This window comes from Centroberyx affinis, unplaced genomic scaffold (assembly GCF_046629955.1).
Source record: "Centroberyx affinis isolate AG114_WGS23_722 - 3 ecotype Tasmania unplaced genomic scaffold, CSIRO-AGI_Caff_v1 ptg009440l_1, whole genome shotgun sequence".
Lineage (NCBI taxonomy): Eukaryota > Metazoa > Chordata > Actinopteri > Beryciformes > Berycidae > Centroberyx > Centroberyx affinis.
Genome location: NW_027284528.1, coordinates 24330 through 42500, shown reverse-complemented (window position 1 = coordinate 42500; position 18171 = coordinate 24330). Strand labels below are relative to the sequence as shown.

Genomic DNA, 18171 nt, shown 5'->3' with positions numbered 1-18171 from the left:
TAAGTGCTTTCTAAACTGAAGGCTCTCTGGGGAGCTATGGAACGCTGACTCACAGCCAGGTGCTCGCTTTCACACTTCGCTCTGGGGAGAGTGGCAGATGGTTCTCCCTGAATGAGAAATACACACACACAGACACACACACACACACATTCCTATGCATGTTGCACACGCGCACATACACACACTATGTTTTAGGACACATGTATCTACACACTATCCCACACTGAGCCATTGAAGCTTTCTGTTGCAGTGAAAAAAAAACAAAAAAAACATTTCATATGAATCCAGTCTTCAACCCTCCATTTTGCTCTCCTCCTTTCTCCTCTCCTTCTGTCTCCTCTTCACTTTTTCTGCTTTCTTTTCCTCTGTGGTTGCTGTGTGGGGAGATAGGCTTGTTATGGGTAGCAGTTCATTAGTCAGGGAATGGATGGATGGCCCAGTGCTTGTGAACAGAGTGCTATTGCCAGCCCAATTCCCCAACATTACCACTGTCACAGCAGCCGCTAACAAGATTGACCGGCATCATTGTGGGCTGTTGCTTCTCGGGGCGGGACACACTTCTCAGGCACCAAGAGGGACTCTGGCTTTAGAAGAGGGAGGACCGGCCTTTAGGATCTGCTTTATTCAGTGGAGAGAACGGGAGGGAATTGAACTGTAGATTCTGCAGTCCATGATTTTCCATGAGATATTCTACTCTGGTAGAATCGGACCTCAATAAAGACCTACACATTGCAGCAGTTCAGTGAGGGTCGGTGCTGGGACCAGCTGCTGAACAAAAGTCACACTGTTTCCAGCCAGACAAAGAAATAATGGAACAAAGCATAATATAAATTACAAACATATAAGAATAATGTAATTAAAAACATATCATTATCATGGAGCAATCTTGAGGTGTCAGCTCATGGAATTGTTTTCTCACACAAATCTCACCCTGAGAATAGTCGACTAATGTATCTTGTGATCTGCCTCATGCTGCAGATTATGCAATTTGTTTAGTTTACTGTTTAATTTACTGTTTCCATTGGCTGTATATCTTCCCTTCTGCGACTGCCTGTGTCTCATCTAGCCAGAAAGTCAGAAGAGTGAGCATGCGTAGCTTTTACATGCAAAAGTGTGTGCAAGTTCAGCCATGTGGCCAAAGCACTAATGGTTATACTATAGCTCAGTTTTTGTTTTTTTCTGTTTGGCACATAGAGTACTGTGTGCATCCACGTGGAGAAAGAGAGGGAGGAGGAGCATGAGGAGGAAGAACAGAGGAGGAGGAGAAACAAGAGGAGGAAAAGCAAGAAGAGCAGGAGGAGGAGGAAGAGGAGGAGGAGTAGAGAAGGAGGAGAAGAGGCCTCATAAGGGCCATGTTAGGTCTTTCTTCCATACCTGTATGTGCAAAATATCTTAGAGTTGCAGTGCTAATTTCAAATCTGTCTGCCTCTTCCTATAAGTCACAGTGAAGTTTATACATCCATATGACCTAACTTGTGGTTCAAGATCGGCGCACTTATTCTCTAAAGCTCGATGCATATGAGCCCCGGAGAGAGAGAGAGAGAGAGAGAGCTATAGGGACATGCTGAACAACCGGAGAGCAAGGACACTGCAGTAGACTGAGGAGCAGGAACAGAAGGGTGGGGAGCAGAAAAGAGGGGGAGCAGGGGGAACACAGACAGATGGAGCTGTGGGATTTGGGATCTCCAGAATGGAAGGAGAGAGGGTCACTGTTTTCCGTTCCCTCTCTCATCCGCATCCATCTCAGTCGGGGGGTGTGGGGGTGTGGGGGGTTTGGAAGGGGGGGGGGTGCGTCTGCAGTGAAGAGATCAGTGTGTTCTGCATAGCTGATGATAGTTCTCTCTTTCCTGCTCTCTTGCTCTTTTCTTTTAAGTGGAGTGGGCAGTCCACCAGTTCACTTTTTAGTATATATACATTTTTGTAAAGATGATCTTTTTTGGGTATTTTTGCCTTTATTTGATAGTGCACAGTGGAGGGTGACAGGAAAGACCGGGAGAGAGAGATGGACCGGATTCGAATCCAGGACGTCCAGGAGGTTGCATGGTATGCGCCTTAGCCAACTGAGCAACCGGGACACCCACCTTTAGGCGCTTTTACTCTTTATATACTGTATATACATATATACAGAGCTGTTATTTCATCCTCCCTCCTCTAATATATTCACATAATTGGGTTGGGTAATGAGCGTGCCTGCTGAGGAGTGCAGAGCTGAGCTTCTGATGGCAGCTTTCTCCTCTTGTTTCCATGTATTTCCATTCTGTCTCTGTTTCTAAAGCTCACTAGGCTATGGTTGGCTTGTCTCTGAGAAACAGTGTAATATGATCATCCGTGTGTGTGTGTGTGTGCGTGTGTGTGTGTGTGTGTGTGTTTCTGTTTAGTTCTAGTTAGTTTTCAGTATGGCTTTGGTAATTTTTGTTTAGTTTTTAGTTTCAGTTCAAAATGTAGTATTTTTGGTAGGTGTGATATAAGTATACTCATAGGCATTTTGCATACGTTTACAACCATACTGGGTAATACAAACGATAAATCCTCTGTTTAAAATGTATTTACAGAAATTTTTCAATACAACCTCAACTAACTTAAGGTTGGGCCCACTTAATGGTGCATAAATTAAATGCACTAGCAGACTCAACATCAATCTGTTTCAAAATGTTTTCTAAGTATTTTTGACATGAGTTGTGCAAACGATGTTTGCGTTGGCAATGCTAGCACATCCTCCAAGAGCAGGAGGTGCTCATGGGGACCGAACAAGTCAGTTTACAATACAGCGCCGACTTGTGGCCTAGTTAGCACTCAGCAGCAAATTGTTTTCACATATATATTTCTATTTTAGTTTCAGTTTTAGTTTAATTCACCGACTCGTTTTTATTTGTATTTTATTTCAGTTTACAACAACGTTTTTTAACACCTAGTTTTTATGTTAGTTTTAGTTGTATTTGACGCTAATAACCTTGGTGTGTATATTTGTGTGTTTATGTGTGTGTGTGTGAGAGAGAGAGAGAGAGAGAGAGAGAGAAACAGAGAGAGAGAGAGAGCATAGTATGTATTCATGAGTGCAGCTCCTACACAGTGTCTGACAAGCATCTTTGCAACACACCACACCCCAGAATGTACATGACTATGTATGTGGGTATGTGGGCGTGCTCCAGCGCACTAGAATGCCTTCACAGTTGAACCATTGTCTCCCACTATCCCAGCAGTGGGACGACTGGGAGCGGATGACTAATCCCAGTGTGTGTCTTTGCCCCATGCACCAGGAGTTTGAAAACACTGAGGGAGAGGAGTACCAGGCAGATCTCTCCGCCTTGGCCTCGCCCTCCTCCCAGAACGGCCCAGAGGTCTACATCCTCCCCCTCACCGAGGTCTCCCTGCCGGTCTCCAAGCAGCCTGGCCGATCCAGTAAGAAACTACACAGCAACATCAGCACATCTCCTCTCAGTCATTTTCACCTGCTTTTCACTTTACTTGATTTGTGTCCACTTCTTTGGTTGTCTTTCCTTTCTTTTCTTTTCCTTTCCTTTCCTTTCCTTTCCTTTCCTTTCCTTCTCTTCTCTTCTCTTCTCTTCTCCTCGCTGTCCTTTCTTCATCTTTGTTCTCCCCTCCTCTCCACTTTAAAGTTAAAGGTTAATTCTGGTCATTTTCAACCTGAGCCTTATTTTCCTAGGTTTTGCCGTCATGACGATTGATTGTGTTGAAAATGTCATCACTTACTTCACTGTAGAGCTTTCTTATCTCCAGGTTGCCGGGAGCGCTGCTCTCCAATACACAAACACAGGGCCAAAGCGGTAATCTCCAACAGCTGCGATTGAACAATTATCACATGACACTTCAGTTAATAACAGATAATAACAGATAATAGTCCATTTGATATCTTTTTTCACTGTTGCTGTCACACTTCCTTGTTTACTTTGCTGGCTGCGTTCAAGTCATGTCAGAAAAATCAGAAGAACGGGACTTCAGTTACAAAGCATTCTTTACGTGTTTTACTCACTGGAATGCCCACATCCAAAATATTTTTTTTTTATGAATTTAAAATCAACCATCAACAAACTATAGCAGATATTTCTCACTTTTTGTGAGTGTGGTTGATTGTATTAGCGTGAATATAACTAGGCTAATTGTGATTGTTCCTACTTTGGACCATCCACATAGGTGGATTCCCTATTAAGTTTACTGCTTGTGTTGACACACTTACACAAATTGTGTTGTCGCATGTGAGATATCACAGCCTACCAAATATTCCCACATATCAAACTTGTAATTACCACTGGTCTACTTGCCAATGAGCTCATGCTAGTTAAAATAACATTTCTAACACTGAAATATACGCAAGTTTCAGGTAATGGATAATTGGATATTGGAAGTAGGCAGGTCCCATTGCAGTGTGAGGGTTTAATCACTTTTTAGATTCAATTGTAGGAGATTACCGCTTTGTGTATTGGACAGCAGCACTCCCACCGATCTGGGGGTATGAACGCTCTACAGTGAAGTAAGTGATGATACACAGTCAATCATCATGATGGCAGAATCTAGGAAAATAAGGAACAGGTTGAAAATCACCGGAATTACCCTTTAACAGTTTTGTGTATCACATTTGTCAGCGTTAATTCCCAGCTCTTTAGGCAGGGTTAATCTTTTTCAGAATTAACCACACTAACAAGCACTATTAAAAGATACCACAAGGGGGTACAGCACCTCTTACTGGGCGCTATTGATTTGGGTGAGATAAGAACTGAGTAAATTTGTCAAGCTTAGCAGGGAGGGACACAGTCTCTGCATGTCTTTTGTTCTCTCTTGTACTATATAGTATGTCTTTTCTTACTTGCCCTCTCAACAAGGGACAGACATCTGTCTATTGAGTAATGCATTTAGACGTCGACCTACTGCAGCGCTGCAGTGTGTATTGTATGTGAAAGCTGTGGCCCACTGGAGAGGAAGGAATTTGTCCTAACATATGTTGTTTCTGTGGCTCCTTGTCTGTTCGTGAGTGCATAAGACTATATTGCATTACGCAGATATGCATCCAATATGTCTATTACTATTCCAGTTGACACCGCCTGATTCATAACTAGGCTTACATAATACAATATTCGAACTTCAACGCTCTTCCACTTTACGTTGATGTGTCCTGTTTGTATATACTATATCTATGATCCCTCCCGGTAACTCCACAGGCTGTTTGTATCTCCGGGAGGGTCGTGCAGCCTCAAACCCAGCCTCAAACCCAGCCTGTTAAAGTGTGTGCATGTGTGTGTGTGTGCGTGCATCTCAGTGTGAGTCAGATTCTGAGCGCTCACACTGCCTCCCCCTGCATGACTCACTGGCTGTCTGCGCTGCGCTGTGCTCAGCCAGAGGGGAGGTGAGTCGGGGCTCAGCATCCCAGGATGTGAGCACCAGCGCTGATTGGACAAGGCAGCCTCAGGCTCGCAGCCAATCGCTAGCCTCCCTTCTGTCCTCCATAGCTACCGCCGTCTGATTGGCCCAGGTGTTGCAGGGCGAGGAGTGGAGAAATGGGGAAAGGACGCGAGATGGAGAGAGAGGGAGAGAGAGGGAGATGGGGAGAAGGAGGGAGAATGTCTTCTTTCATAGTCTTTCTGAGTGCTTGTTTCTTTCTTTTCTTCCACATCTCCTACTTTGTACTAGTGTTTGTCTCCTTTCTTCTGTAAAGTCAATGAAAATTGTGTAATCCCAACTATTATATCTACCTATACTGCTATTTTGTACACTTGGATATTGGAAATTGAACAGCTCTTTCTATTGCTCTGCGTAATATCTGACTAAATGACAAATGCACAGAGAGACATGAAAAGGTCAAGTGGATAGAAAATTGCAATAATGATGTCATATGTCATAAGTATGGCGTCAATAGGCTCTAGAAGTCAAGCATGTCTATTAGACTTAATGACAGGAGGATAGGCTCATTTGTTATTAGTCAGACATAATCACTGGAAGCTCCTCCATACATTTTAACATCACGCACATGTCATAAATTCTCCACCCACACACTAACACACGTATGCATGCTGAAAATGAGCATAGTAATTGTATGTGGTACAAAGACACCAACTGTCCAGCTCAGATCATTACATGAATGCATACCATGAATGGGTGTATACTGTATGACCCGAGCAACTATTGCATGTGTAGTATGAACACACACACACACACACACACACAGACACACGCATACAGTTTCCCGTTGGTCTGACAATCTCAAACATGTTTCTCACTTGTTACTCAAAATCTTTTATTCAAAAGGTCACGCTAAGCTTTCACACCCACTGCAGAGGCCTTACGAGTGTGTGTATCATTCCGCCGTGTGCCCACCGCCGCTATGATCCCCCCGGTCCCTACTATCTTCTCTGGGAATGCCATGAGTAGGACGGGAATGCACACTCACACATTCCATGTTGGGAATAATACCACTTCTTAATCGCTTTCTCTCCTCTCTCTCTCTCCCTCCCTCTCTGTCACTCTCTCTCCCTCTCTATCTATCTATCTCCCTCTCCCTTTCTATCTCTGCCAGGAAGAGGTGGAGGAGGCTCTTGGGGTTTGGGGTGGAGAAGTGTGGGTTTGTTATCACCGTGACAACCTCTGCCCAGCGTTCCAGTGGAGAATGGGCTTTGTGTGTGTTTGTGTGTGTGTGTGTGTGTGTTTGTGTGTGAGTGTGTGTGTGTCTGCGTATGTGTATTTGGTGCGCTGGGTACCAGGAGACACAGAGTGTGTGTGTGTGTGTGTGAGTGAGTGAGTGAGTGAGTGAGCCAAACAATGGCCCTGATTTAGCCAGCCTGGGCGGTGGGTGAGCATAAGGCCGGACTGAAACGTCCAAGGAACGCACCAGCGGAGGACTGGCATTATGGGCAGAATACAGTGAGGGTTCTGTGACAGAATGAGGGAGAGATAGGGGAAGGGTGGTGGCATGCACCAGGACCTAAGAGTGGGGAGGGGAGGCTCGGGGATATAGGGGTGGTGAGTGTGTATGACAGAGGTCTTTTCTGCGTCTGACAGAGCAGTGTTTGTGTCCCATTTGGCTGAGGAATGCTGCTGTCCGGGGTGACAGGGAGGCATTATGCGGCCCTTATGTCACGGCTGGGTGTCTTGAAGCAGCACACGGAGCTGGCGCGTCAGACGGCACACTACCGACATGCGTGACGGACACATCGGGCATGATACGTGACGAGAAAACCTCGGGAGCCAGGGCAGAAAACCTCCAGCATCCAACCATAGTCGGATCAGCCTACTGACTCGAAGCTGTAACAAGTCCTCTCTCACTCTGTTTACTGTCGGTTTAGATTCGGTCTGTATAGGAACCAAGGATTCCTGTGTGTGCGCGACAGCTGGAGGGCTCTAGACGAGGACAGTGTGTGTGTGTGTGTGTGTTTGTGTGTGTCCCAGTTGGAGGATGTGCTGGGTCCAGACGGGGAGAGGCAGCGTGGCGAGCTTGTTCAGCTGTGCGAGGGCTCGGAGGGTTAAATCCTGCCGAGGCGCTCTCACACACACACACACTGCAACCGTGGGCTCTTTCTCACATACACACAATGAGGCTAAGGCGCCTGGGGCTGGGGCCGGGGCCACGGGCTCTTGGTTCTCACACTCTGAACCAGCACTTCGTCCCTGGGACCCAGTCCCTCTCACGGTGCTCCGAGTGGCTGGCCGCTCCACCGCTCCGTCTTCATCATCATTATTCCACTCACCATCATCATCATCATCATCATCATCATCACCATTCCTGAAATATGAGGATCCATGGAGGTATTTGATTTTGTGCACAATGACTTTTGTATTATTTTGTACATTAGCGCTGCAGTAGATTACATGAATTTGTGTGAGGAGACTGTAAGCTTGTTAGTATTTTTTTAATCTAGTTGGGAAGTAAGGGAAGTTCTAGTAAGGGAAGTGTACAGTAATTTGCCTTCAAAAGATCTCCCCTCTAGTTTATATGACTCTGGAGGTTAATGAATGTTTTCTCAGCTCTACTTAACATTTTCATTCTTTGGGAAAATGTAAATTTATTGTTCTGCTGGGGAAGGTTTCTCTTTTCTCTGTCCTCATCTCTCTCTTTGACATTTCTCTGTCCTGTAGCACTCCATTTCTTTTCTGTTTGCAAAAATTCCTGCCTTTCGATTCATCTTTCTTTGCATTATTGAGTTTTGTCGGCAGCCCACATTTCTTTTAGAAATCTCCCCTCTTTCTTTCCTCCACATCATTTTTTTTTTCCAACAGTAAAGGTTATGTTATGTCTCTCTCACTGTTTTCCAGTCCAGCTGCTGAAATCGTCGGACCTGGGCCGCCATAATCTACTCTATCTAAAGGAGATTGGACATGGCTGGTTTGGCAAGGTGAAATATCCTTTGCATTTTGCTCTAAACACACAGACACACAGAGCAGTTGGTTCTTATGACACAGTGTCTTTGTACTCATCATCGCCTCCTTTAAAATGCATGTGCACTTACTGTACTACTCTAATGTGCCTTGTATGGAATGTGAGGGCAATTTGATGATGATCTCATTTTAGCGAGGCTAATCTTTGGCACTAGTGTCGGGGTGTTCCATGGGAGAAGTGTTAAAATTCACAGTCACAGTGAATTCCTTACAATTTGCATGCTGGGATAACAGTGCATGGATAAGTCCTCATCGCATGTTAGTTTCAACCTTTTCTCACCCCCTCTCGTTGTCTGTACTATGTGTTAATGTGTGTTGGTGTGTGAATGTACACCTGCATGCAGCTGTATGTTTGACGATGTGCTGTGTGAAATAAATACCGTTCTACATACTCGCATATGCCTTTGTACAATAGTTTAGTTGTACTCTCTCTTCATGTATGCATGTGAATACGTCTGTTTCTCAGGTTCTGCTGGGCGAGGTGAATGCCGGCCTCAGCACCACCCAGGTGGTGGTAAAGGAGCTGAAGGCCAGCGCCAGCGTCCAGGACCAGATGCAGTTCCTGGAGGAGATCCAGCCGTACCGGTCAGTACACAAGCTCACTCACCAAGGATCACACTGTTGAGCCCTCAGGCCATGAATAGCACCATCTAGCAATAGCGCATGTGAATGAATGAATAAATGAATGAATTTTCATTACAATGAGCATGTGTATATCTATCTTTATTGTACGCATGGTATTCATACATATTCATATTCTACTCCCTCTGCCAGAACTCTCCAGCACCCTGCCCTCCTGCAGTGCCTGGCGCAGTGCTCAGAGGTCACTCCTTATCTGCTGGTCATGGAGTTTTGCCCTCTGGTGAGACACTTGATATAGTATTATGCTGGGTATTTAGTATTCTGGGTCAAGGTTAAGTAGAAGGCTTAATGATATAATGATCGAATCCTGTTTTTAGAGTTCTTTAAACATACCTCATTACTTCCCGTATTGGTAGAGTGTTGTTTGCATTACTGGTAAATGGTCAGAGTGGCTCATGGTCTCCGTTTCCCCCAGGGTGATCTGAAGAGTTACCTCCGCAGCTGTCGGGCGGCTGACTCCGAGACTCCTGACCCACTGATCCTCCAGCGAATGGCGTGTGAGATTGCCTCGGGGCTGCTGCACCTCCACAAATACAACTTCATACACAGGTACAGCACGTCAGTGAGTCCAGCTCTATTTACCTTCAGCAACCTGACTATTAATTCCCTTAAAAGGAAGAATCCACCCAAATGGTCTGTGTGCCCCCTGCTGGTCTCTCCCTGCAACAACATCCTGGTGCTGCCTGAGTAGTTGTCACGGACTCCAGCATCAGTGATTTTGTTGCCGGGGGTGAGCCCCTCTCTCTCTTTCTCGCCCTCGTGGTGGCTGCCATTGCTATAGCAACCAATCAGTGGCTGCCAGTCTGATGAGTCCCCTGTGGGTGGTGGAGGTGAGATCAAACAATAAAGCTTAGTAATGTCTCTGTCTTCGTGTGGTCTGGGGCAGAAGAAACAATATATTCCTTACAGAGCAGTAAAAAAAAAACAAACTATCCACTTACACGATAATGTGTGTACACCTTTCATACTATGGCTTATTTGTTGCTGTTGAGTATCTTTGACAAATGTGTAACGTGCATTAACCTAGGTAAAATTATTGTAAGCACACAATAATACCCAGTTAGCACTAAATAAAAATGTCCGCAATACATAATGTATTGACAAGGGTGTAACAATGCAAAATACATAGTGTACATATGTGAAGTGTCACCCATAATACCTTCACACTTTAAAACACACTTAATAGCACATGAAATGAGGATAGGTTTATTGCAACACAATGGTTTTATAGTGGAAAAGCTGATTTCATCTCAGGGTCTGTGGTGAAACTGTTTCCCTTGCTCTGACAGTGACCTGGCCTTGCGGAACTGCCTGCTAACTTCAGAAATGAGCGTTAAGATAGGAGACTACGGCCTTTCCCACAGCCGATACAAGGTCAAACCCTCTTTGATTATCTCACTATTTTTATAGAGACATTTGTTTTTACCATATCACTCTCTACCGGCACTCATATTAAATATGTTCTTCTTGGCTTTTCTGTTCTGTAGGATGACTACTTTGTGACACCAGACCAGATTTGGGTGCCCTTGCGCTGGATCGCCCCGGAGCTCATAGATGACGTCCATGGAAACCTGCTGGTAGTTGACCAAACCAAGACCAGCAACGTATGGTGAGATACTTTCCTGTCCGCCTGCTAGAAACTGACCCAGAGACAACCAGATTCAATTGATGAAGTTGTCCTATCAGACAACTCTACTGTATATAAGCCTGCAAAGAAGAGTTTAGCTTCTCATCTTTTTCCCTTTGTGGATATGATAATTGGAATCAATCCCTCTTACATCGAGTTCATTTGCATGCAGATTAGTACTGTAATCTATTTTTTGTTTAAGGGTTGGTACATGTAAAACTCCATGTCACATTTATAATAATCAGGATGAACTCAAATCCCAATAATTAGAAATAAATAGAAATGCCAGGATTAGCTCTGATACAGGGGCATGTAAACATCATTATGTTTCTGTCTATCTGTTTAAGTTTCATTGGAATATTCAGTTTTATCCATGTATACAGGGATATGCGTGATCAGGAGATAGAGATACTTACAAAATGAACAGCTTCTCCAGAATAAGAACTATATGAGCTGTGAACAAGTTTAATGTGTTCTTTGCCTATTGCAGGTCACTAGGGGTGACTGTGTGGGAGCTGTTTGAGCTGGGGAACCAGCCTTACAGACATTACTCTGACAGACAGGTGCTGACCTACGCAGTGAAGGAACAGCAGCTCAAACTGCCCAAACCCCAACTCAAAGTCCCCCTGGCTGAGCGCTGGTGAGATATACTTGCATGCCCACACACTCATATAACGTACAAACACATGCACAAGCTTAAACACACACAATGTTATGTGTGCTCACGCCATATAAGATACATTTAGACATTACTAATGATTACTAAACCCTATCCTCTCACTGACCAATCAATGTCTTTTATGCCAGCACGCTAACTAGTCAGTCCAGTCTGTCCTAGTTTCAAAATAAATACATTTTTATGTTGGTGCACCACTCCACTGTAGCAATATTTATCTTTGCTGGCAAGAGCAGATGATCAATAATCTCCCTATTCTTTATGATCCCTTTGGCATCGTCCATATTCAAGACACCTCATTCATCTTTATCTGGGAAGTCAGCCAAATATTGTTGTTTTTTTTCTTTTATTCCCAATATTATTCCTCATTAAATCAAATATGCTTAGCAGGAGACACACACACACACACACACACACACACACACACATACACAGAGAGAGGCACGTAAACATATGCCACGTAAACCAATGCCAAGTCAGCATCTGCATTGTACCTCCTTCATATAGTCTATATGTCATTAGTGGCATGACCAGGTACTAGGTGCTGCTAGAAACTGCTGACTTAAAATTCCTCCTTTATATCGCTTTGTTGCCAGTCTAGGATCAATTGCTTAATATCTATCTCCTCCTCCCTCCTTTAATTGAAAAACAGATATTGTGCTATGGGACTCATTATGAATTCCTCATGCAAACTTGAGTAGAGTAACACTATTTTAACTTTGTCTCTTTTGTCTCCTTTGCCTCTCCTCGTTTCTTCTCTCTCTCCAATTTCTGTCCAGGTATGAGGTGATGCAATTCTGCTGGCTGCAGCCAGAGCTGAGACCCAGTACTGAGGAAGTGCACCTCCTAGTGACCTACTTGTGCGCCAAAGGCTCCAGTGAGGCTGAGGAGGACTTTGAACAGCGCTGGAATGCCTTGAGACCCAACCTGCTTGGCAGCACCTCCCACACAGCCACATCCACAGCCCTAGCCTTGACCCCCACACCTGCCCCAGCCATAGTCCCAGGTGCAACCCAGTCTCAGGCAGCGGAGCTGGCCTCCTCCGCCTCCTCCTCCTTCCCCCTCCTGGAGCACTTCTCTGACAGCTTCCACTCTGACACAGGGGACGACCTACTGACTGTCACAGAGACCAGCCATGGCCTCAACTTTGAGTACAAGTGGGAACAGGCCCGAGCTGAGCAGCCCTACTGCTCCTCCTCCACCAGTGGGCCATTGGGCCAGGGCAATCCACACTACCAGGATATCTACTACCCCATTAAAGGAGGCACCTCAGGGGGCTGCAAGACTGACAGCCTGGCCTCGGGCATCTCCCCATCCTACTACGAGCCTGATCACCCGGGTGTGGTCCCAGTGTTGAGTGCCCACAGCCCCTCGGTCAGCAGCGAGTACTACATTCGCATAGAGGAACCAGTGGAGTGTAACATCAACCTGGATGACAGTGTGGTGGACTACAGCCCTGGACTGGAGGCCAGCAACAGTAGGTTGTCCTCTGAGAGTCGTACTGGTTCATCTGTGGTACAGCCCAGTGCTTACTGGTCAGCTGCTGATAACACCAAATCTACTGCCTACGACTCAGATGCAAGTCCCACTGTCTCCTTAACCATGGAGCCGCTGCTGAGACAGGTCTCAAGCACCAGCCCTGTAAAACTAGGCCACTCCCAGACCTGCTTCTCATCCAGTCATAAAGACAACATCTACTGTGAACAGCCACCCACAAACAAGATGGGCCGCCAATCCTGCCTGTCCGAAGAGGATACACCACCAGAGTCCCGACAGAACCTTCTCCATCCAATGGGGAGGTTAGATAACCCACGGGCTTTGTCACAAGCAATCAGCAGCCCCAGCTTAGGGTTCTGTGATCCCTACCTAGAAGCTAGCACACCTAGGAGCACGGTTAATGAAAGCTACTATGATATGATGGGTCCCCTCAGAAAGACCCTACCTATTGTTAACCACATTAGCATTGATGTAGAGACAGGGGACGGCCTGCTGGTGGGCCGGAGGAGGGGTGGGGACACTGAGGATGATGGGGACCTTTTCTCTGAGGGAGAAGCCACTAACTGGACCTCCAACCATTCAGCTAACAATAACAGCCTGAGCTTTGACAGCAGGCAGACAGGCAGTGGGCAGGACAGCTACCTGGACCTTCAATACACCATGCACTCCTCTAACACGACAGAATTATGGCCTGCAACTAAGGCCACCACCAGCACCTTCCACAGCTCTAGGCCTTTTGGCTACTTGGAAGCTACAGGGAGAGACAGTGGCTGTAACTCTTCTAGCAAACCCATTGAATTAGGCTCATACATTCACTTATGTCACAACGAAAGAGGGGAGCCTGTCACTCAAGTGGAAAAGAACTCAAATGCAGATAATCTAAGAAGTATTGATTCTCTCCCTAGCTCAAACTTGAATGCCAGGGACAAGGAGAGTCATACAATGGAGGGAAACTGTAAAAAGCAATCCTCGCTTACTGGAGAGAGATTGTACTCTGAGCCTAAGATGATACCTGAAGCAAACTATATCAAATCCCCATCCTCTTACATGGAGCCTCACACAGGTCAAACAGGAGCCTTGTCAGACAAGCAGAGAGCTAATATTTGGGATGTGCCCTCACTTATGCAAGACATGAAGGTTTCAACAGGAATCTCTGCTGCTCTGGGAGATAAGAGGCTGACCCATTCAGAGATGTCAGAGACTAGCAGAGGGTTAGACAGCGGAGTTGGGGTCAGAGACTCCAGCATCAGCCTGGTTGAGCTTGGCGACTGCAGTGAGGATGATGACGATGACATCACAGATATTACATCAGGGATCTTCGCTGACTTCAACCTGGACTATGCTGAGGCAGAGGAGGAAGAGCTAAGCCCCTTGAAGAATCCTGTGGGAACCCCTGACTCTGTGGACACCCTTAACCTGTCCTCCTCAGTGGCCAGCCCTTGTGACCAGGCCTTCAGCCCTGATGCCTTCAACATCACCATCCTGCCCAAATCCCTGGACAGTGGCTATGACACAGAGAACAACGAATCTCCAGAGTTTATCTTCAAAGAGCTTGGAGATGCCCGGGGTGGTGAGGGGAGTCCTGGGCTGAGTGAGGAACCTGAACTGGTTCTTCAGGTGGATCTGGACCAGGGGGTCTGCACCTCCCCTAGCAGCACAGAGCTACAGCTGAAGGGCCTGACTGACAAGAACCCGTACAGGGACTCGGCCTACTTCTCTGACTATGATGCTGAGAATGAGAAGAGCCCTCAAGAGGAAGGCAGTAACTTCTTTGCTGGTCCAGGTGACCATGACTTGCATGCTGGGAAACTGAGTTCTGCCGTAGATGATGATCTTATCAAATGCCAGATCAACAATGATGAACATCTGACAAATCTGAGGCAGGTCAAAAGCGGTGTTGTGGTGGACGTCTCAGAGGCTGACCCTAACTCACCTTATTCCTCTCCCACCCCTGGGCTCTCCATGCTGTCGCCATTTCCTCCAGAGATGGGGGGCTGCCTGACCAAGGAGTCTGCCCCTGCAGATGATGATCTGGGGTTGGAGACAGAGCACTCGGGAGAGGATCCTTCCTCAGAGCTTAGCTCCTCCATTGTCTCTGAGCCCTCCTCCACAGTCCAGGAGGCCTCAGCAAACCATGCACAGGGGAACAGGGGATCAGAAGATTATTCCCCTGTCCAATCTTTGGGTTCTGACTCCACCATAATGGACTACAGAGAGGACGGCTCCAAAGACAATGAGAATGGCGAAGGATCCACAGAAGAGGAGGAGCTGCCTGAGTTCAATCACGTGAAGGAGGAGACAGAGGACAGAAGGGAAGGCGTGAGAATAGATGAAGAGGATTTTGAGGACATAGATGCGGAGGAGTGTGACTCACAGGACAGCTTATGTGAAGAATCTAATGGCCCAGTTGACCTCTCCTCATCCTCGTCATTCCTGGAGCTGTGTGGGGAAGATGTTAGGGCTCCGCTGGAGGAGGCGGAGGATGAAGATGACTCAGATGACAGCGAGTCCGATGAAGAGCTGAGGACCTACAATATCCAGGATGAAGAGAGTGAAGAGAGTGAGGAGGAGTTCACTACAGTGCCGGTGGTGGTGAGTGACTGTAGCAGGGCTAGACACCTCCGCAGCCTCCTGAAGATGCCCACCCTGCTCACCCAGTCCTTCTGTGACGAGTTGGAGAGAAAGAAAAAAGCTGTGTCCTTCTTTGACGATGTCACCGTGTTCCTTTTTGACCAGGTCAGTATGTGAATAGGTCAAACTGCACAATGTGAATTACTTAATAAATGTTAGATAATGTTGAAGCTTTTACAATATGTCAGGGATAATAATTGTGTTTGTGACCTCCAGGAGAGCCCGACAGGGGAGCTGGCTGACTACACCTTCTCCACAGAAGCACAGTCCAGTGGGCAGGATGACTCAGAGGGGGAAACCTCTAACCACCAGCCACAAACTGACCCTGAACTTGAAGCTCAACCCCATGGAACATACTGCGTTTCTGATGACATCGATGGGAACAACTCAGAAGAGGGTGAGATTGTCAAGGACATAGAAAACTCACTCTGTGAAGAGTAATCCTAGTTTATGTGTTATCCTGGATTACTGCCAGTAATTATGACTGTTACCCTGTGTGTGTACATTCAGGTGGAAGTTATGAATGGGAAGACGACCTCCCATTTATGCCAAGCCCATCCCCACCTGCCACTATCCCCGAGCCCCAGCCCTCCTCCACATCTCCCTCCAAGAGTCCCGAGGCTCCCAAACCTGCAGCCGTAGCATTTAATCGTTTCAGTGTCTCACGATTCTCTATCACACACGTCTCCGACCCCCACATGGGCTCAGCAACAGGTCTGTAGCAACATCTACCTTCCACACAGATATAATGTTGCTTTTTTTGCACTTAAAATATGACTCAATTTCTACCCATCACTGCACATCAAGTCTTCAGAAACTTCTTAAGTGCTTTGAGCAATACAGTTGTTCTATTCAATCTCTCCTTGTGAAGATAGTGACACAACTAATTTCTGTGGTCCAACAGGGAACAGTGAAGATGGACAGAAGGAGTGAGAGCGTCCTACGGCTCTGACCGGAGGAGGATGAGTCTTGGTCCTTCTCAACACAGAACAGCAGCAGTTTCTCCACAGTATTATATCTAGATGTTCTAGAGAGTTTTATTTTTTATTGACGTTGGGGTCATCTGACCCTGGTGACCCTTTATGAGACAGTGCCTCATATCGTAGTGAAACACCCTCAATGATTTGCACACTTTGTTCTTTTTTTATTTCCTAAAAGGAGAGCGAAAGCTGCAGGGATGACATAATCGGACTAAGACAACCACAAAGTGAGGACAAAATCAAATCAAATTGTGTGATGAAACAGAAGATATCACTATATTAGAGTTTTAACATACAGTATACAACAATTATAACTTATTTGCTCAATGCAGCATCAATATCCATGACAGGTCATTTCATTTGCGAAAAAAAAAAAAAAGTTAGTCAAATGACAGGCTTCATTGCTGCTCTTCTCATTGGCTGCCTTGGTCTATCTGCTTACTCATTGATTGGACATTTCTTAAAGACTGTTAGAGCTCTCACTGTTGGAGCCAATGAACAAAAGCTTGATGATAGTTGCATAGGATGCTGCAGTGTGTATCCAGACAACGCCCCCGCTCTGTTAAACAATCGTGGGTGATGATATGCTGAAACTTACATTGACCCTGCCAAAGCTACATGATATTCACAGTGGGTCTCACACTACAAGGAGGGTTCTTTCAGAAACAGCATTCAGGGTTCAATGTGCTATGATGATGGACACATAATACTAAGACCACAAGGTTTCGTCACTCCCTCATTAGAACCACCTCTCACTCTGGTTAGTGATGACTTGTACGTCTGTGTGTTCTGAAGCACTTTGTATAGCCAAACCGGGACTATGTTTGTAAAAGTGATGGCTCTGTTGCTGTACATCTCCCCCATCCTGGAATGAAATAAGTGAACATACAAGAATCCCCATTTGTGTCCACAGTGTCAGCTACAGGTTCACTTTATTTAGTGGCATATTAGCTTTGCTCACACTACATTTTCATCAGCAATAGAATGACACTAAAGGGATGGAGAGGTGTGAAATGGGAGGAAAGTGTGTTTTCTCTTCAGCTCTTAATGTTTTTGCGCAGAATTGTCTTTCAACACAATTCAGCGGTGTCATGTCAACATATCAGTCGTAAACGGTGAATGTCAGTGACATCTTTACGTATCCTTTGAGTCTACCTATTGTTCATGGTCTGATGATACATAATGTAATCTATTACACTTGTGCTGAATGCCTGGGTTTAAGGTGTACAAAAATCAAAAACAAAAGAGGTACAAATTATGACACATCTCACATATTGTATGAATGTTATCAACATGTAGCAGGTAGCTTGACTTGAATTTACTACTGCTGTATCGGCGACTCCCTCCCCTTCTCTATCCTTCTGTAGCTTAAAGTGCCAATTCTGTTTCCTCTCACCCTGCCTTTTAAGTTCTGCAAAAAGAGAACACATTGCTAATATTTTTGTATGAACATTTAAAAAGATGCAATCCACTGACAACAGAGGATGATAGTCTCTCTAATTTGCCAAAGAGATATGACAAAGCCCATTGGCTAAAGTTGAAGACACCTGTGGAGAAGGTGAGGTGGGTTGTTCCATGCACCGGTAGTAACATCATTGCTGTGTTCCCATTTCTCCCTCACTCATGGCTATTGTACTATCCCAAACAAATAAATCCAAATACATTTTTTCCTCCTTGGGTCTGTGACATATTTATCGGTTTCAACGTCAAATAGACCATTTTCTGCAAGAAATTAC

The 18171-nt window shown here is 45.7% G+C and overlaps 1 protein-coding gene across 1 annotated transcript in view; it reads left to right on the top strand.

Moving 5' to 3' along the window:
• Positions 1 to 18085, top strand: part of aatka (apoptosis-associated tyrosine kinase a) — a 21450-nt gene extending 3365 nt beyond the window's left edge. Inside the window, exons 3-15 of the mRNA XM_071514625.1 lie at positions 3258 to 3399; positions 8260 to 8339; positions 8849 to 8967; positions 9157 to 9244; positions 9440 to 9573; positions 10314 to 10398; positions 10512 to 10633; positions 11142 to 11291; positions 12107 to 13712; positions 13818 to 15560; positions 15672 to 15852; positions 15966 to 16169; positions 16360 to 18085. Of these exons, the coding sequence (XP_071370726.1) occupies positions 3258 to 3399; positions 8260 to 8339; positions 8849 to 8967; positions 9157 to 9244; positions 9440 to 9573; positions 10314 to 10398; positions 10512 to 10633; positions 11142 to 11291; positions 12107 to 13712; positions 13818 to 15560; positions 15672 to 15852; positions 15966 to 16169; positions 16360 to 16388 (4683 nt within the window). The 3' untranslated portion in view covers positions 16389 to 18085. The remainder of the gene's footprint in view (positions 1 to 3257; positions 3400 to 8259; positions 8340 to 8848; positions 8968 to 9156; positions 9245 to 9439; positions 9574 to 10313; positions 10399 to 10511; positions 10634 to 11141; positions 11292 to 12106; positions 13713 to 13817; positions 15561 to 15671; positions 15853 to 15965; positions 16170 to 16359) is intronic.
• The last annotated feature ends 86 nt before the right edge of the window (positions 18086 to 18171 follow it).